General features: G+C 39.2%; 1 protein-coding gene across 1 annotated transcript in view; it reads left to right on the plus strand.

Annotated features, from left to right (window-relative positions):
* LOC126824336 (uncharacterized) overlaps positions 1-18456 on the plus strand; it is a 57362-nt gene extending 38906 nt beyond the window's left edge. Inside the window, exon 3 of the mRNA XM_056101733.1 lies at positions 18452-18456. Within this exon, the coding sequence (XP_055957708.1) occupies positions 18452-18456 (5 nt within the window). The remainder of the gene's footprint in view (positions 1-18451) is intronic.
* The last annotated feature ends 393 nt before the right edge of the window (positions 18457-18849 follow it).

Genomic DNA, 18849 nt, shown 5'->3' on the forward strand with positions numbered 1-18849 from the left:
TAATTTGAATTTCAAACCTGTGGTCCCTAAATTTGTGTTAGTTACACATCGGGGGAGATATTGAGACTCAGTCATTGTCTAAATATGGCAGATGATTGACACACAGTGACTAAGAGCTCACTACCAATACAAACCAAAGACGTTAGGATCAAGTTGTCATCTAGGACAAATGATTATGTTAAAAATTATCGTCACAGTATATCCAGTACTTCTAGCCAGGAATCTTCACTAAACTGCGAAAATAGCGGGTGAGCCAAAAAGCAATGACGAGTCACCACTAAATCAACCAGGTACAGTTGACAATACATTTTCATACGCCCACGTTTTCATGTGGACGTATATTGTCGTCGACCCTGTCCGTCCGTCCGTCCGTCCGGACGTCAGTCCACAATTGTTTGTGAACAGTCTACAGGTCAAAATTTTTATCCGATTTCAATGAAACTTGAAATATAGGTTTATCACCCTTTCGATATTGGCATGTATCGGACTGTAACTTCATGGATTATGGCCCCAGATTGTACGAAAAATCACGTTTTTAGCTCGTGAACACTGTAGAGGCCACAAATTTTATCCGATTTGGTTTAAACTTGAAATGTATGCTTATAACCCAAAGATCTCGGTTCCTTTCGATATTCGCGCATATCGGAAGGTAACTTCCTGAATTATGGCCCCTGATTGTACGAAAAATCGCGTTTTTAGCTTGTGGACCCCATAGAAGTCATAATTTTTATCCGATTTAAAAAAAACGTATTATTATATTACCGTTACACCCTAAGGACGACTGAGTTCGCCTTTCTTGAAAATCGGCTCAAAACTGACAGACAAAATGACCGCCCTTCGTTCTCAAATAGCGTAATAAATATGGTATATCAAGGTTGTGGACCCTATAGAGGTCACAATATTTATCCGATTTTGTTGAAACTTAAAATGTAAGTTTATAACCCAAAGATCTCGGTTCCTTTCGATATTCGTGCATATCGGACCATAACGTCCTGAATTATGGCCCTTGATTGTACGAAAAATCGCGTTTTTAGCTTGTGGACCCCATAGAAGTCATCATTTTTATCCGATTTAAAAAACCGTATTATTATATTACCGTTACACCCTAAGACCGACTGAGTTCGAATTTCGTGAAATTCGGCTCAAAATTGACAGACAAAATGGCCGCCGTTCGTTCTCGACTAGCGTAAAAATATGGTATATCAAGGTTGTGGACCCTATAGAGGTCACAATTTTTATCCGATTTTGTTGAAACTTGAAATGTAAGTTTATAACCCAAAGATCTCGGTTCCTTTCGATGGTCGCGCATATCGGACCGTAACTTCCTGAATTATGGCCCCTGATTGTACGAAAAATCACGTTTTTAGCTTGTGGACAAGTAGAGGTCATAATTTTTATCCAATTTAAAAAATCATTTTAGTATATCACCATTACGTCCTCAGGACGGCTAAGTTCGAATTTCGTGAAAATCGGCCCAAAACTGACAGACAAAATGGCCGCCCTTCGTTCTCAAATAGCGTAAAAATATGGTATATCAAGGTTGTGGACCCTATAATAGAGGTCACAATTTTTATTCGATTTTGTTGAAACTGGAAATGTAGGTTTATAACCCAAAAATCTCGTTTCCTTTCGAGATTCGCGCTTATCTGACCGTAACTTCCTGAATTATGGCCCCTGATTGTACGAAAAATCGCGTTTTTAGCTTGTGGACCCTATAAAGGTCATAATTTTTATCTGATTTTAAAAAAAACGTTCGAATATATCACCATTACACCTTAAGGATAGTTGAGTTCAAATTTCGTAAATATCGGTCCTAAGTTGACAGACAAAATGGCCGCCCCTCGTACTCAAATTGTGTAAAAATATGGTATATATCAATGTTGTAGACCCTCTAGAGGTCACAATTTTCTTTTGATTTTTATGAAACTTGAAATATAATTTAATAACCCAAAGATCTTGGTTCTTTTCGATATTCGGCATATCGAATAGTAACTTTCTGACTTATGGCCCTTGATTGTACGAAACATCGCGTTTTTAGCTTGTGGTCCTTGTAGAGGTCAAAATTTGTATCTGATTTAAACAGAATGTGTGAATATATCACCATTACACACAGAGATCATTGGTCCTTCTGATAATTGCGGATACCTGAACTTAACTTCCTGGATTATGGCCCCTGATTGTTCGAAAAATGGCATTTTTAGCTTGCGGATTCTCTAGAGATCACAAATTTTTTTCCGATTTTAAATATTTCACCATTCCACCATAATGAAGGTTGAATTCGAATTTCGGGAAAATCGAAATGAAACTGCCGAACAAAATGGCCGCTTTTTGTTCGCAAATTGTGTAAAAGTATTCAATACGAATGTTTTCAAACCTCTAGGGGTCACAATTTTTGTCCGATTCTGATGAAAAAACTTAAATCATATCTTTATATCCCAAAGATCTCAGTCCCTTTTGATATTTGCGCATTTCAGACCATAACTTTCATGATTATTGCCCCTGATTGTACAACAAATCCTGTTTGTTTTTAGCTTGTTCTCTATCCATCTCTTGCAAAATGTGGGTGTATCCTGCTTGGCAGCCGCTGGTTTGATAGTAAAGCCTTTCACCTTGTCATTGAACAAGCTGTACAAACTGCAGTTGCAGGAATAGAACAAACTCTTCTATCCTATGTCAAGGATCAGTTCCATGTATTCGATGAACGACTATCTGAGGTTGAGCTAACACAAAGAAGCACAGGACTTGACGTAGATAATTTCCACGAACGATTTGAGCAAATGGAGGCTGGTATGAATGCAAAAGAAAGCGAGTGTAAATAATTAGCAAACAAATTAAACAACTTAGAACAATATACACGGAAAGCCCATCTGCGAGTATTTGGGGTAAAAGAAACGCCAAATGAAGATTGTCAAAATTGTCTCCAAGTTAATCAAAGATAAGATCAGAATTGATAAATCAATTTCTATTGAGGCGGCTCATCGTGTTGGTCCTCTTCCCCATGTTTCAAGTGATGACACTACTCCAAAAACTGTGAAACCCAGGGGAATTATCGTCAGATTTTTGAGAAGGGACGAGAGACAATTAGTTGTTTCAAACAGACGAAAATTGGCCAAATCAGGTGTTTCTATCGTCGAAGATATGACAGTGGAGAACATAAGACTCTTAGATAAACATCAAAAACACCCACTCGTAAAATCATCATGGTTCTCAAATGGAAAGGTTAAATCACAGGGACACAATAATAATGTTTGTAGAGTGGAGTTAGTTCCAGAATTAGATGACCAGTTAATTAGGAAATTAAGTGATCAGAAGACTGTCACAGTGTCCTGACCTACTTTCTACATTTCTTTTCTAAACAGTATTCACAGACTTTGTAAAAACGGTTATCCGCACGTGTAATAGTAAACCTGGAAATCAACACATTACTTTAGAAATAAAAACCCAAAAATTATCGTCACAGTATATCCAGTACTTCTAGCCAGGAATCTTCACTAAACTGCGAAAATAGCGGGTGAACCATCGTGTGAGTCAAAAAGCAATGAAGTTAGGATCAAGTTGTCATCTAGGACAAATGATTATGTTAAAAATTATCGTCACAGTATATCCAGTACTTCTAGCCAGGAATATTCACTAAACTGCGAAAATAGCGGGTGAGCCAAAAAGCAATGACGAGTCACCACTAAATCAACCAGGTACAGTTGACAATACATTTTCATACGCCCACATTTTCATGTGGACGTATATTGTCGTCGCCCTTGTCCGTCCGTCCGGACGTCAGTCCACAATTGTTTGTGAACAGTCTACAGGTCACAATTTTTATTCGATTTCAATGAAACTTGAAATATAAGTTTATCATCCTTTCGATATTGGCATGTATCGGACTGTAACTTCATGGATTATGTTCCCAGATTGTACGAAAAATCACGTTTTTAGCTCGTGAACACTGTAGAGGCCACACTTTTTATCCGATTTGGTTTAAACTTGAAATGTATGCTTATAACCCAAAGATCTCGGTTCCTTTCGATATTTCCGCATATCGGAAGGTAACTTCCTGAATTATGACCCCTGATTGTACGAAAAATCGCGTTTTTAGCTTCTGGGCCCTATAGAGGTCATAATTTTTATCCGATTTAAAAAACGTATTATTATATCACCGTTACACCCTAAGGACGACTGAGTTCGCATTTCTTGAAAATCGACCCAAAACTGACAGACAAAATGGCCGCCGTTCGTTCTCAAATATCGTAAAAATATGGTATATCAAGGTTGTGGACCCTATAGAGGTCACAATTTTTATCCGATTTTGTTGAAACTTGGAATGTAAGTTTATAACCCAAAGATCTCGGTTCCTGTCGATATTGGCGCATATCGGACCATAACTTCCTGAATTATGGCCCCTGATTGTACGAAAAATCGCGTTTTTAGCTTGTGGACCCCATAGAAGTCATAATTTTTATCCGATTTAAAAAAAACGTATTATTATATTACCGTTACACCCTAAGGACGACTGAGTTCGCCTTTCTTGAAAATCGGCTCAAAACTGACAGACAAAATGGCCGCCCTTCGTTCTCAAATAGCGTAAAAATATGGTGTATCAAGGTTGTGGACCCTATAGAGGTCACAATTTTTATCCGATTTTGTTGAAACTTGAAATGTAAGTTTATAACCCAAAGATCTCGGTTCCTTTTGATATTCGTGCATATCGGACCATAACTTCCTGAATTATGGCCCTTGATTGTACGAAAAATCGCGTTTTTAGCTTGTGGACCCTATAGAGGTCATCATTTTTATCCGATTAAAAAAAAAACGTATTATTATATCACCGTTACACCATAAGGACGACTGAGTTCGAATTTCGTGAAATTCGGCTCAAAATTGACAGACAAAATGGCCGCCGTTCGTTCTCAAACAGCGTAAAAATATGGTATATCAAGGTTGTGGACCCTATAGAGGTCACAATTTTTATCCGATTTGTTGAAACTTGAAATGTAAGTTTATAGCCCAAAGATCTCGGTTCCTTTCGATATTCGCGCATATCGGACCGTAACTTCATGAATTATGGCCCCTGATTGTACGCAAAAACGCGTTTTTTGGCTTGTGGACCCTATAGGGGTCATAATTTTTATCCGATTTAAAAAACTGTGTTAATATATCACCTTTACACCATAAGGACGGCTGAGGTCGAATTTCGTGAAAATCGGCCCAAAACTGATAGACAAAATGGCCGCCGTTCGTTCTCAAATAGCGTAAAAATATGGTATATCAAGGTTGTGGACCCTATAGAGGTCACAATTTTTATCCGATTTTGTTGAAGCTTGACATGTGAGTTTATAAGCCAAAGATCTCGGTTGCTGTCGATATTCGCGCATATCGGACCGTAACTTCCTGAATTATGGCCCCTGATTGTACGAAAAATCACGTTTGTAGCTTGTGGACCCTATTGAGGTCATAATTATAATCCGATTTAAAAAATCATATTATTATATCACCGTTACACCCTAAGGACGACTGAGTTCGAATTTCGTGAAAATCGACCAAAAACTGACAGATAAAATGGCCGCCCTTCGTTCTCAAATAGCGTAAAAATATGGTATATCAGAGGTTACAATTTTTATCCGATTTTGTTGAAACTTGAAATGTAAGTTTGTAACCCAAAGATCTTGGTTCCTTTCGATATTCGCGCATATCGGACCGTAACTTACTGAATTATGGCCCCTGATTGTACGAAAAATCGCGTTTTTAGCTTGCGGACCCTATAGAGGTCATAATTTTTGTCCGATTTAAAAAAACGTATTATTATATCACCGTTACACCCTAAGGACGACTGAGTTCGAATTTCCTGAAAATCGGCCCAAAACTGACAGACAAAATGACCGCCCCTCCTTCTCAAATTGCATAAAAATATGGTATATCAAGGTTGTGGACCCTATAGAGGTCACAATTTTTATCCGATTTTGTTGAAACTTGAAATGTAAGTTTATAACTCAAAGATCTTGGTTCCTTTCGATATTTGCGCATATCGAATTGTATTATGGCCCTTGATTGTAGGAAAAATCACTTTCGTTTTAGCTTGTTTTCTATCCATCTCTCGAAAATGTGGGCGTATCCTGCCTGGCAGCCGCTGGTTTCAATCAATTTCGCCTGAGAAACACCCCTGCAGAATTTTTAGATGGTAGAAACGTACACTTGGTCCCATCCCTAACTCTATCGTATATTTATTTTATTAATTCCATTTCATCATTGGTTTGGCTTATTTCACAGTTAAGTTATTGCATGTAGTAAGAACCTTAGAACGACATAGTGGGGAATAACATTCATCATAAACATCTCAATACACACTCTGCCAGGGGCATAGTTGATCTACACTCACTTGACTTAACCCAAGCTTTAAATCTTTCAACGGTAAGTAGGTGCTAGATAAATGATTACAACCACCAGTAGTATGGTTGTGTAAGCCTCCAAGACGTGCAGTAGAACGGATATGAGCAAATCGAGTTTCGGGACTATTTTCCTACTCTAATACCGTGCCGGTTTACGCCAGAATAAATTGGCTCATTATATTAATTACGATAAAACTAACTTGATTAATATTGGTTTATTTGAACCAGTTTTTATTTCAATATATCATATAAATATAAGACAACACAGGCCCTATTTCTAATCACACGTGTTTATAAAGTACGTTAATAAAAAGTAGAATACAAACGCAGAATAGTAAGTTAAAGAAATGTAACCAGTTTTTATTGTCAGTTTAAAATACGGAGCCATTCGGATATAACTGCCGAGTTGTCATGAGCACGCGGGTTTTTCAGACAAAGTATAACCAGAAAATGTATTGTCCTTGCACAATAAAAGTTATATTAATGTTATTAATTCCCTTTGTATTCATGGGCATCATGATGAGATGGCAACGTTATATGTTTTATATTTATGTTCAAACGAACACGTCATGTGATCAGTTATTTGTGTATAAAACAAATGATAACCTCCCATGTTCAATAGTCTAATTGTGGGAAGTATCCTTGCGTTAAAAAGAAATAATTATTGGGGGGTTCTCGCTGCAAGTAGTATGCATCAATTGTGTTTGGAAATAAAATCAGTAACTTTTATGTGGTCGTTAATTTTAGATCTAAAGGTTTTAGCTATCAACTTCTTGTCGACATGTTGCTTTCATTTTTGTCCCGGAAATAATATTTTATATTGGTGCTTTAGTGTTTAAATCCTTGCTCGTGATTGGTTATTCAAGATAAACGTGGCTTATGGGTCGATTATGTTCATGTATGAGGAAAAGTATATATACTATTCAAAAAAAGTAGGGGATATTTGATTTTTAAGTGTTATTAAAGTCACCTAATGAAACTGACGAAGAAACAAATGACAAAATGAAATGAAGTTCACATTCATCGATTTATTCCAAATGATCGTTAGACTAAGTAAGGCACAGACTGACCATTATAAGGGTAAAATGATACCCGGGGTCAAACAGCAAAGTTACCACAGCATCACAACCAAGTCAGTAACGGGTAAATCCTCCTCTGTTTGCCAAACAAGCATTGATCCGACGTGGCATACTCCTAATGAGACGTCTAAGGTCATTTTGGTCCAGATTGTCCCATTCCTGTTGCAACGCAGCAGCAAGTTCTTGGACATTGGCAGGACGTTGTTGACGTTGACGTAACCTCTGTCCAAGCATGTCCCAGAAATGCTCGATGGGGGGGAGGTCGGGACTCAGTGCTGGCCAAGGTAATGTGGTGATGTTTTGTTGTTGGAGGTAACCTGTAACGATCCTGGCCCTGTGACATCTTGCGTTGTCATCCTGGAAGATGAAACGGCGGCCATGACGTCGTGCGAACGGCACAACATGGACTGCCAAGATGTTGTCCCGGTAGTACTGGCCTGTAACACGCCCTGCAACAACATGTAAAGCCGTTCTTCCAGCAACAGTGATGCCTCCCCACACCATAACAGAACCACCCCCAAATCGATCATGTCTGATGACGTTAACGTCTTGGAAGCGCTCGTTTCGACGACGCCACACCCTCCTACGTCTGTCCAAAAAATCAACAGTGAAGCTTGACTCATCTGAAAACATCACATTGCTCCAGCGTCGATTATCCCAGTGTTGACGATCCCTACACCAACGACGTCTTGCCTGAATGTGATGATCTCTCAAACAAGGGATCACGCGAGGACGTCGGGCGCGAAGGTGACCCCTATGCAGTCGATTCCGAATCGTCTGGCAACTCACTCTCACACCAGTGTCTGTTTGAAGACGAGCGCTGATCTGATTTGCTGTGATGACACGATTTCTCAAGGCCAAGGTACGGATAAATCGATCCTGAGCTTGAGTTGTCGCCCTTGGTCGACCTGAGCGTGGTCTGTCCTGTACAGATTGTGTATCACGGTATCTGGACCATAGCCTGCTTATGACAGACTGAGAAACATTCATCGTCCGCGCCACAACCGCCTGTGTTGTGCCGATCTGTAGCATGCCAAGGGCACGTAACCTTTCATTTTGGGTAAGCCGACGCATATCAAAATTTGTTTTCTGGTCACTAAAACAATTAAACTGATGTTTCCACCCTGGAATTCAATGCCACAATGACTGTAACATTCAAAGTCAGAGTCGTGCAAATCTTGGGTTGGACCCCCATGATGATCCCAAGCATCACCTGCATTCCATGCGGTAGCTATTGGTGCGTTTGGGCGTCACATGTAACTGGAAATGTTTCTTCTGTTAGGTTCTATAGTGACCTTTTTCGTAGTCACTTGCATATTTTAGTATTATGCCCCCAAAATCAAATATCCCCTACTTTTTTTGAATAGTATATAACAACATCAATGCAGAAACCGATATAAATATGTCTGCACATTTAGAAACAAAATTTATTATCGGCTTAAATCGATTGTAACGCGTGTTTAAATATTTGCATCCTCAACGGGGTCGCGGTGGCTAAGTGGGTAAGACGCTGGCTCGCTAGCCTGGAGGTCGTCGGGTGTTCGATCCCTGCATTGGTCGAGAAAAGTCAGCCAGATTTTCCGGCTTGGTCCCCCCTTGTCCGTGATGCAGGATGGAGGGCCTGACAAGGACAGCTGTATTGTCGTTCGGATGGGACAAAAAAAACGAGGTCCCGTGTACACATTGGCGTGCACGTGAAAGATCCCTTGTGACAGTTGGAATTCGATATAAGAGCAGGAAGTAGTGCCGCTGTCCAGGCAAAATTTCCCTCATAGCACACTGTATGACGTGTGCCCGTCTTCATTAGCCCAGCTCGGAGCAGAGTAGGACGTTAAACTCCATTTCATTTCATTTTTCACCCTGAACAGTCGACATCCTGGCTTATGATTGGTTGGCATTATTATCCCATTACCATCAAATAGGGACCGATTATAACCTTTCCAGATATTTCCCGAGAAACAGATATTTTTATTCTGCAAACTTTAAAGATCTCGTAATTTGAGTGATATAGAAAACCCTTGCAGAATTGAATCTCTAATGAAAATATCAGCCCCAATATGGTTCACCAATCTCCCTCCACCTTCCTGTAAACATATCTTATTTATTTTGCTTCTTGTTAGCAGCTAAGTAGTCCATACTAAAACGGGCGGTATGCGGACGTGCATTATCCTGTTGGAAGTGCTGAAGTTGTGGGTGCGCTCGAAACAACAATTGGTTGCAAGGCATCATCACGGTAGGCTACAGCATTAACGCGACCCCTGCAAATGTGTAGGGCGGTCCGGTGATGAATTGTGAAGCCTCCCCACGCCATTACACTTCCCCCACCCCATCGATTCGTTTCGAAGACGCAGCAGTATGCAAGACGTCCCCCAAGACGTCTCCACACACGTTGACGGCCATCAGCGTGATAAAGATGAAAGCGACTCTCATCACTGAAGAGCACACTTTGCCAGTCTACTCTTCTCCATGTCTGGTGTCCTTGAGCCCATATCAAACGCCGCTGACGGTGATGATTCCTGAGGATAGCTCCAACATAAGGTCGTCGTGCTGGGTGGAATCTGTCACGCAGATGAGTGACCCGGATGTAGCGGTCTTGAGCCTGGGTTGTAACGCGTTGTGGACCAGGACGTTGACGGTCACGTGTTGATCCAGTAACTCGAACACGTTCCACCAACCTTACAATAGTGGACTGATGACAATTGAAGTGTCTGGCAATAGCACGTGTAGACATGCCAGCCCGGGACATTCCCATGGCTTCATTCCGTTGATTTTCAGTAAGGCTCGGCATATCTAGCTCGATTCCTTCACACGTCCAACAAGAAATTACGACAGATTGACGTTTCACAGTTCATGTACTGCACATTAAGTTGAAAACATGCTTTTAAAGGGCTCACACACAATACTGCACGTGAATATTGGGGTTTTCATGTGCATCTCGTGCAATTTATTTTTGTGCACACGGGCCGATATTTTATGCATTTGGGAGCATTGTGTGAAACAATAGTTCATAGTATTGCATAATATTATACATACAAAACCACCTAGTAATAAAATATTTGGGAAAAAAGTGATGTGTTTTCCATGGCGCTCAGTATATTTGTGTACATGAAGTTGTGATGTTTATTTTTTTAAATTACTTAATATACTGTGATATTTGCTTTTATTTGTGTACATAAATTCATGTGATACTATTTAGTTTGTCTCATACTTTTCACCATATGTCTGGCGCAATATAGCCCGGTCGGAGCTGACGTGCCATACAACCATATTTCATTTCGAACTCCACCAAGGCATTTACCTAATAGACACTTACACAAACCCATTTTAACATTACCCTTATTTCGTCGAAAGTCGAGGGATAATAAAAAAACCCTAAACAATTAAGTAGTGTGCTCTTAATGTACTGTAATCAATGAAAATACGTATTTTCCTCACCCAAAATGCATGATCTTTATGCCTGTCTTACTTCGACAACAACAGAGTTCAGTGAGTAGGAAAACTTCATTGCACATTCTAGAGCTAGGTGTTCATGCAGAAAGGCCCAATGGAAATGCACTATAGTAATGCTTATCACAAATAGAAAGGTACCAACAGAGAACATTTTTGCGCTTTTATCCGGAACGTTCACATCCATCTCCGATCTGGTCCAAAATGCCTGACTATTACAGTTGAATTTTATTACGGCCTAGATGATGAATTTATAACGAAATAATACTACCCCCTCCCCTGTAAGACGTAATAATATTGAATTATATGGATAATCAAATTATATTTTTCAGTTCCTGCTTGTGAATCAATCTTTAAACAGTGCTTTGAATTCCTAACGAACGGCACGACCTCTTATTGTGTGTAAGTTTAACTTCAATGTTGTTTTATTGTAAATAATACTTTTCACAAATAATCTGTAATATATATGTATATATATATATATTAACCATGAAATGCCATGTTTATAGGAAAGTTGAAAAAAATAACGAATGCCTAGCCAATATAGTGTCCAAAAAAATGTGTCCATTTACGGTTCTTGAAGCAGTGTACAATATTGCAACGTCAGAAAACGAAAGGCTAGCAAACAAAGATCCGCAAAACTGTGGTAAGATGAAATATTTTAATTTTAAATATTTGAATCATGCAACAATCATCTGAATTCAGATTAATCTGAAGCTGCTTGTCAATGTCATAGTATAAAATCGTCCTTTAAAGGTCCTCACCCTGTTACACTTTGAGCAAGAAAACCAAAAAATCTTTTTAATATAATTTTGCCAGATTGTTAGCGTGGTCGGAGTACGGGAATTAAGTGTGGAAGGGTATCGCTGCCAATATTAAATGCTCTGCAACAATGTCGTTTCCATTGATTATATGTAAAAGGTACAATGTACAAAGTCCTAATACCGATAATGATAAAGTCAAAATACCTCTAAGGCAAGAGTTAAATGTAAAAGCCAAATGTTAAGAGTTAAATGGCAAATGTTTTGTGGGAAAATGCTTTTTTAACATGTCTACATTTTACATTTCTCTCATTACATTTTACATTTGCGCCCTGCCACATCCCATTTGTCCTTCACGCTTTCTACATAGCAACTTTCGCACAGCATCAACTTTATATCACGTGACCTACTAACATATACGGAAACCCGGCACACTATAAACCAGCTCACTATAAGGATATTCACCACACGATAACAGTAAATCAAGCTGACACACCATAAGAAACTATCTAGACGACCGTGCGCAATAATTGATAGATTCAAACAGCCAAACAGTAATTTATAACACAATAACCGGAATTTCGTATTAATACCCGTATTTTGATATTTTACACCCCCCCCCCCCCAAACACACACACACACACTCTCTTTCCGGTCTCTCTATAAACAGAGTTGAGTACACCCTAATTAACTTTGATCCATTAAAAATACAACAATATATAAGCATTGTGCCCAACAAATAAATAATTTATTTAAAGAGAGGAATGGTTATACATTTTTTAGTATGGACATAGAGAATTTTTGATTAAGCCCCGTATCTTTAGTTTAGTTTAGTTTAGCCCCCCCCCCCCCCCCACCATTCCTTCACTTCAACTTGAATCTTATTTTGTAAAGTTAAGCAAAAATGAATGTGCCAGAAATTTATTTACATATTCGAAAAGAGCAATCAGTGATACGTAACATGTTATCTGGAATTTCCTATTTAGACTAGTATTTTTACTTGAATACCCCTTTAATAGTGTGGTTATTTATTGGATTTGAATTATGAAAATACGATTGTACCAGAAAACTATTTACATATTTACAAACAGAAATGAAGGTGCTTTTCACTAATATGTAACATGATACCTGGCATTTCGTATTTGGACATTGCACAGCCTCCACACCCACCCCCCGTAATCATGGTAAAGTACCATCCAAAGTGTCAAGGTAAGTAAATTTGTATTGTGTGCGTGCTAGGCTGATTTCCTGTTATAGTGTCATGAATATCTTTGTTCTGGCTTATAGTGTGCCAGGTTTCCGTATATGTTAATAAGTCACGTGGTATCCTACATTTGCATATGAAAGTTGATGCTGTGCGAAACATGCTATGCAGAATGCGTGAAGGAAAATTTAACGGGATGTGGCAGGGAGCAAATGTAAAATGTAATGAGAGAAATGTAAAATGTAGACACGTCAAAAAAAGCATGTTCCCACAAAACATTTGTCATTTAACACTTAATATTTGACGTTTTACATTTAACTCTTGCCTTAGAGGTATTTTGACTTTAACATTACCGGTATTAGTACATAGTACTTTTTACATATAACCAATGGAAAAGACATTGTAGCAGAATATTTAATATTGGCAGCGACACCCTTGCATAATTAAGTGGGGGGAATTTGGTTCTTATGATCTATTGGTCCAGTAGTAACCCACCCATCTTTACAACTTGGGGAAACTTTTTAGCGCAATTTTGAATTTTTGCCTCTCCCAATCACGCTCGAGAGCACAAACTCCTAAATAAGGTGTGAAAATTGACCTCTAAACCCAACAAGTATGGTGTTTACCCATAGGAAATCGATACCACAGATTTTAAAAATCCCACTTTTTTACGCTAAGACATCACTATGACGTAAAATTCAAAATGGCGCCCAAGATGGTCATCATTCCATATAACTGACCAGAACGTCCTTACTATTCATGTTTGGTATAGTTTGGTGTCTATACCTAGGATTGAAGGGTAAAGCGAAGCAATCCTATTCAACCACCCGCTAGATGAAAAACGCGTGACATCATTGTGAAATCCAAGATGGTTGCCACCAAACTATATAAACTGTCACAATGAGCATCCTAGAAAGTTGATTTTGGTGTCTATACAAAGCCCATCAATTTAACGTTATGACGTCACTCGATCAGCTGAGGGAAGTCGTGAGCATTTGTATGTCACCTCAATTTGGTGGTAACTCAGTCATGGGAAGGAAGGGTAAAATAATTCAAAATGGCGTCCAAGATGGCCACCATTCAATATAAATGGCCTTAAAGCCCTTACTATTCATGCTAGGGGAACACATTTGGTGTCTTTACCTAGGTTTAACGGGTGAGACAACCTATTACAACCAACCGTTAGACATAAAATCTAAGATGGTCGCCACCAAATTATATGGTTTACAAGTTATCAATGATGGTTTGTAGGATGGTACCAAGTACATGTTGTAAACAAATGCAAACACAATATTTGTGCAAACAACAATGATTATACTCATTTCTGTAGTTATTCCATTGATTCCAGGCCTCCGATGATAAGTGTTTTTTTATACAATTGAATAGCCGGCACTCCGAATGATGACTGAAGGACGATTTAAGATAGGGTTATTAAAAGACTTGAAAAAGTAGATCAAGGCGCATTTGTGTACCATTTTAATAACTTTGCATGGGGCAAGACAGTAACAGAATCCGGAAAACCAATTAGGAAAACCATCAGAAGAAGATAGACATACCGAAGTTAATCCAGTAGACGTGGTACAAGGGTTAATCAGCGAACTGGATGTATGAGATGTGTTGTTGACGTTTGGGAAAGTAGGACGAGGGGAAATGTGTAGGGAGTGAAGTGCTGTAAAGGGATAGTTAGATGTATTATGAATGGTTAGAGTGGCTGTGGTGTTACGGTGAAATACTATGCCGCCACCGTAACAACACAGCTTTATGATTTGTTAGACAGGAGTGATGTAATGGGTGTCAACAACTGGGTATGCTGGTACCGTTGCAACGTAGCCGTGAAATATATGTTGTGGGGGGGAAGGGCGGAAACGGAAAAATATACAATGTTGACAGTATGTGCCAGGCATGAGGCTGCGCAGACCGAGCGGCAGCTCGATAGGGAGTGTGTGGGAGGGTCACCCTCATAAATTTTTTTTTTTTTAAATTTCAGTTTTCTGTAAGCAGTGAAAACACTATTTTGGCATTGTTTGCGGGGTTAAACCTAAAAATCACATTAATACACCTATTGCACGATATTGTGAAACTAGCTGACGAAGACAGCTCGGGCGGCGATTGTTCGACTCGGGGCTGCTCTGTCAGTATCTAACAAACGCATTTAGTTGGCGTACAACTTTTAAAAACCGAATGTCAGTATGGTATTTCTCACATAATTGGTTATCGCAAAAACAGAGTAAACTGAAAGCGAGTAATCTCGTCACTTGGCTTCCTATATTATTGTTTGTGGACGGTTTACTACTCAGTGATAAGCCTGCGCCGCAAAAAGAGGTCTCGCCTTTTATTATTAGTATAATGACTTCCTCATGTGCGGCAGGTTAGTTTGCTTCTAAAAACACTGTTTTCCGTTCCAAAAAAATCCAAAAGTAATTTTCTACCAGATGACCATGGTTCTTTTCACCGAGACTAGATAATTTCTCTCGGTGTAAGGATATAGCTATGGATAAGTTCATACAAGGTCAATAAATCCGCGGTCACTTCGGGTCACACTGTTGAGAAAATAAACCGATGGGTTTGTTTAGTAGCAAATCGAGCGTGAATCAACTGAGTTTGTACTGAAAAATTTTTGAGTGATATGTATGAACTGTCTTCACACATTCGGTTTATAATTAGCGATACACAGGTACAGTGGCAAGTGTTGTACTTCACAGATTGTTTACCTCCGAACTACCTCCGCACGAAATCCCCGATTTGGGTACTTGTTAAAAGAAAAAGAAATAGTACCTGTGCGCATGCCAGTAAAAAAAACCCTAAGAGTTCGCGCATAAAAATGCCCGAACGTACCAGGCGCCAGGTCATCCAGGAGACAATAAAGAAACTGGTCTATGTACAAGAGCAAGCGTTATACCTCGTACACTACTAGTCTGGTAGCTCAGTGCGGGGGGGGGGGGGCATCAAATGGGCACAAAACCAGACCTAACTTTTGGCGAATCGAGTATAAGCATATGTACAACAAGAAAAATCGCTCGATGACCGGGACTCAGTGAAACCATGTGCGTGACAGGGCCTTCGATAAAGAAAATGGATGGAAACTAGTCTGTTTTCAGAAATTAGGTTTTGTCTGACATATTTCTTTGCTCAAAGAGAGAGAGAAATGGGGTATAACGTCCACTCGACACAACTAGGTCATTTCGGGACTAACACATGGTTCAATTTTATTTCAATAATTCGCTTGCGCGTAGCGGTCTTTAACAGTGGGAGGAAACTGGAGGACCGGGAAAAAACCCACAAGGTTGGACAGGCGACCCTATTCCTTGTCAAGTACAAACGGGGAATCGAAACCACGCAAGTTGACTCAATGACAGACCTTATGATACAGTGCTAATCATTCGGCCATCCAACCCCGCTTCTTTGCTCAAACGAAAGTGTGTTTTATCTCTTCTAAATCATGTTTTCATAAATGTGCCGGGGAATAAGTAATATATATATTGAAAGAGGGATAATAAAAATACTTTCCGGTCATACATTACACGATAACCCGTATTTTAACTTTTACCCACATGAAGCCACAATAATTCCCATCCCTAAACCGGGTAAAGATCATACGAATCCTACGAACTATCGTCCCATCGCTTTAACTAGTTGTATTTGCAAAACCTATGGAGAAATTGATCAATCGAAAGCTTGTTCGGTACCTTGAGTCCAACGACCTCATTACTGACCTCCAGTGTGGATTTCGGTCCCACACGAGCACTCTTGATCATCTCGTTCGATTTGAAACGTTCGTCAAGGACGCTTTCATCAAGAAGCAACATTTAGTTGCAATATTTTTTGATCTGGAGAAAGCATATGATACTACATGGAAACATGGTATCATGCGCGACCTCCATAACCTCGGCCTACGAGGTCGCTTATCTATCTTCATTAAAAATTTCCTGGAAGATATGTCATTTAAGGTACAACTAGGATCAATATTTTCCGACCCATTCCCTCAGGAGCTGTGTGTTCCACAGGGAAGTATTTTGTCTCCGACTCTTTTTGCGATAAAAATGAATACTATCTCAGCGTGCCTTAAACCAGGTTCAAACGGCGCTCTTTATGTTGATGACTTTCAGATATGGTTCTACAGACATGCGGATAGTCGAACGTAAGTTGCAGCTTTGTTTGAATTCACTTCAACAATGGGCAACCGAAAATGGATTTCGTTGTTCGAAATCAAAGACCGTCTGCATGCGTTTCGTCAGAAACGAGGCTTGCATCTTTATCGTAAATTTTTCTTTGATGGTAACCGCCTCCCAATTGTGGATGAAACCAAATTTTTTTGGCTGATATTTGATAAGAAATTGTCATTTATCTCCCACATTAAAAGCCTCAAAAAGAAATGTCTGAAAGCCCTCAACATATTGAGAGTCTTATCAAATATCAAATACCGACTGGGGAGCAGACCGCGAGGACTTGCTCAGATTATATCGAGCATTAATAAGATCTAAACTCGATTATGGGTGTATTCTGTATGGGTCTGACCGTGAGTCTTGTCTCAAAGAGCTGGTATGGCGCCATCTCATACCGTTTCTGTGTGTCTTCCACATGCTGCTTCAATATTTACAGCTGAGCTCCATGCTCTGAAGTTCATTCATTTATCACATCTACTACAGTACATCATCTTTACTCATTTTCTGTCCTCCCACCAAGCAATTAACAATAAAAACTTTAACACCCATTCGTAGCAGATATTAATTGTCTGCTACTATCTTACGAGTTAAACAGCAAAATCGTCGTCTTTTGCTGGCTCCCCAGTCACGATGATATAGGGGGGGGGGGGGTGATCAAGCAGATTTTGCTGCCAAAGCTGCTTTAGATCTTCCCAAATCCCCCTTTTTAAATTCTATATAAGGATTTTAAACCTTCAATAAACCATTTAATTTATGGCCGTTGACAATGGTCGTGGGATCTTGCAGGCACTAACAAACTTCATCACATTAAGCCTCTTTTAGTAGATTTGCCAAACTTCTACAGAACCAACAGGAGAATCGCTCTCCTATAGGTCATACTGTTTTAACTCACATTTTCATATTAAAGCGAGAGCCTCAACCAGAATGTGAACACTTGTCAGTTAATCACATTCTGATTGAGTGCAAGATCGCATTTTTACCGTTGCCAATCATTACATCAATTGTTTCCCCAACCGGGTTTATATGGTAAAGTTTTAGACTTTTTAAAAGAGACAGGTTTTCATTATAAATTTTAATTTGTACTTAATTATTTATATGCATAAAAGATGTATTTTATCTGTGCTATCGATCTCCTGTTCGTACAAACCATACTTGTTGGGTCAATATTCATATGTTATTTAGGAATTAAATTCAAAATGGCGCCAAAAGCTTTCCTCAAGGGGTAAAGATGGGTAACTCCATGGAAGGTTAGAATTGGACCAATAGATCATAAAGAAACTAAGACCCCCCCCCCCCCAACACCCTCACTTAATTCCCTCTAACATGCTATATTACTGTTTCCCGACCACGCTATTAGGGGAATTGCAACTTGTGAGATAAATTTATATCTAGTTCAATGTTCACTTTATGTATTCAGAATAATCTCTAGACGGATTAGTTAATATGTTCACTTTATGTATTCAGAATTATCTCAAGAAGAATTAGTTAATATGTCGTTGAATGACTTCTATTTAGTTTCCACGCCAGTTATGCCAACTTTGTTCCAAACTACCAGTCCTGATCCTAAAACAAAAAGTTCCATAGTAGAACAGGCCGCTCCACTTACAACAACGGAACCGGCAACACGCGTAGTAGAAACTACCACGTCTAACACAGCTATACCAATACCTTCTACTGCTATATTTACAACAGAATGTCAGTAATATATTACCTATTATAATGTATCCTCTTTAAGGATGTTTCATAAGTATTGCTTTATATGTCGGTGCCAGATAAATTTATTAAGAAAATGCAATTCCTTAAACTAGATTAGTC

This window comes from Patella vulgata, chromosome 6 (genome assembly GCF_932274485.2).
Source record: "Patella vulgata chromosome 6, xgPatVulg1.2, whole genome shotgun sequence".
NCBI classification, from domain to species: domain Eukaryota; kingdom Metazoa; phylum Mollusca; class Gastropoda; family Patellidae; genus Patella; species Patella vulgata.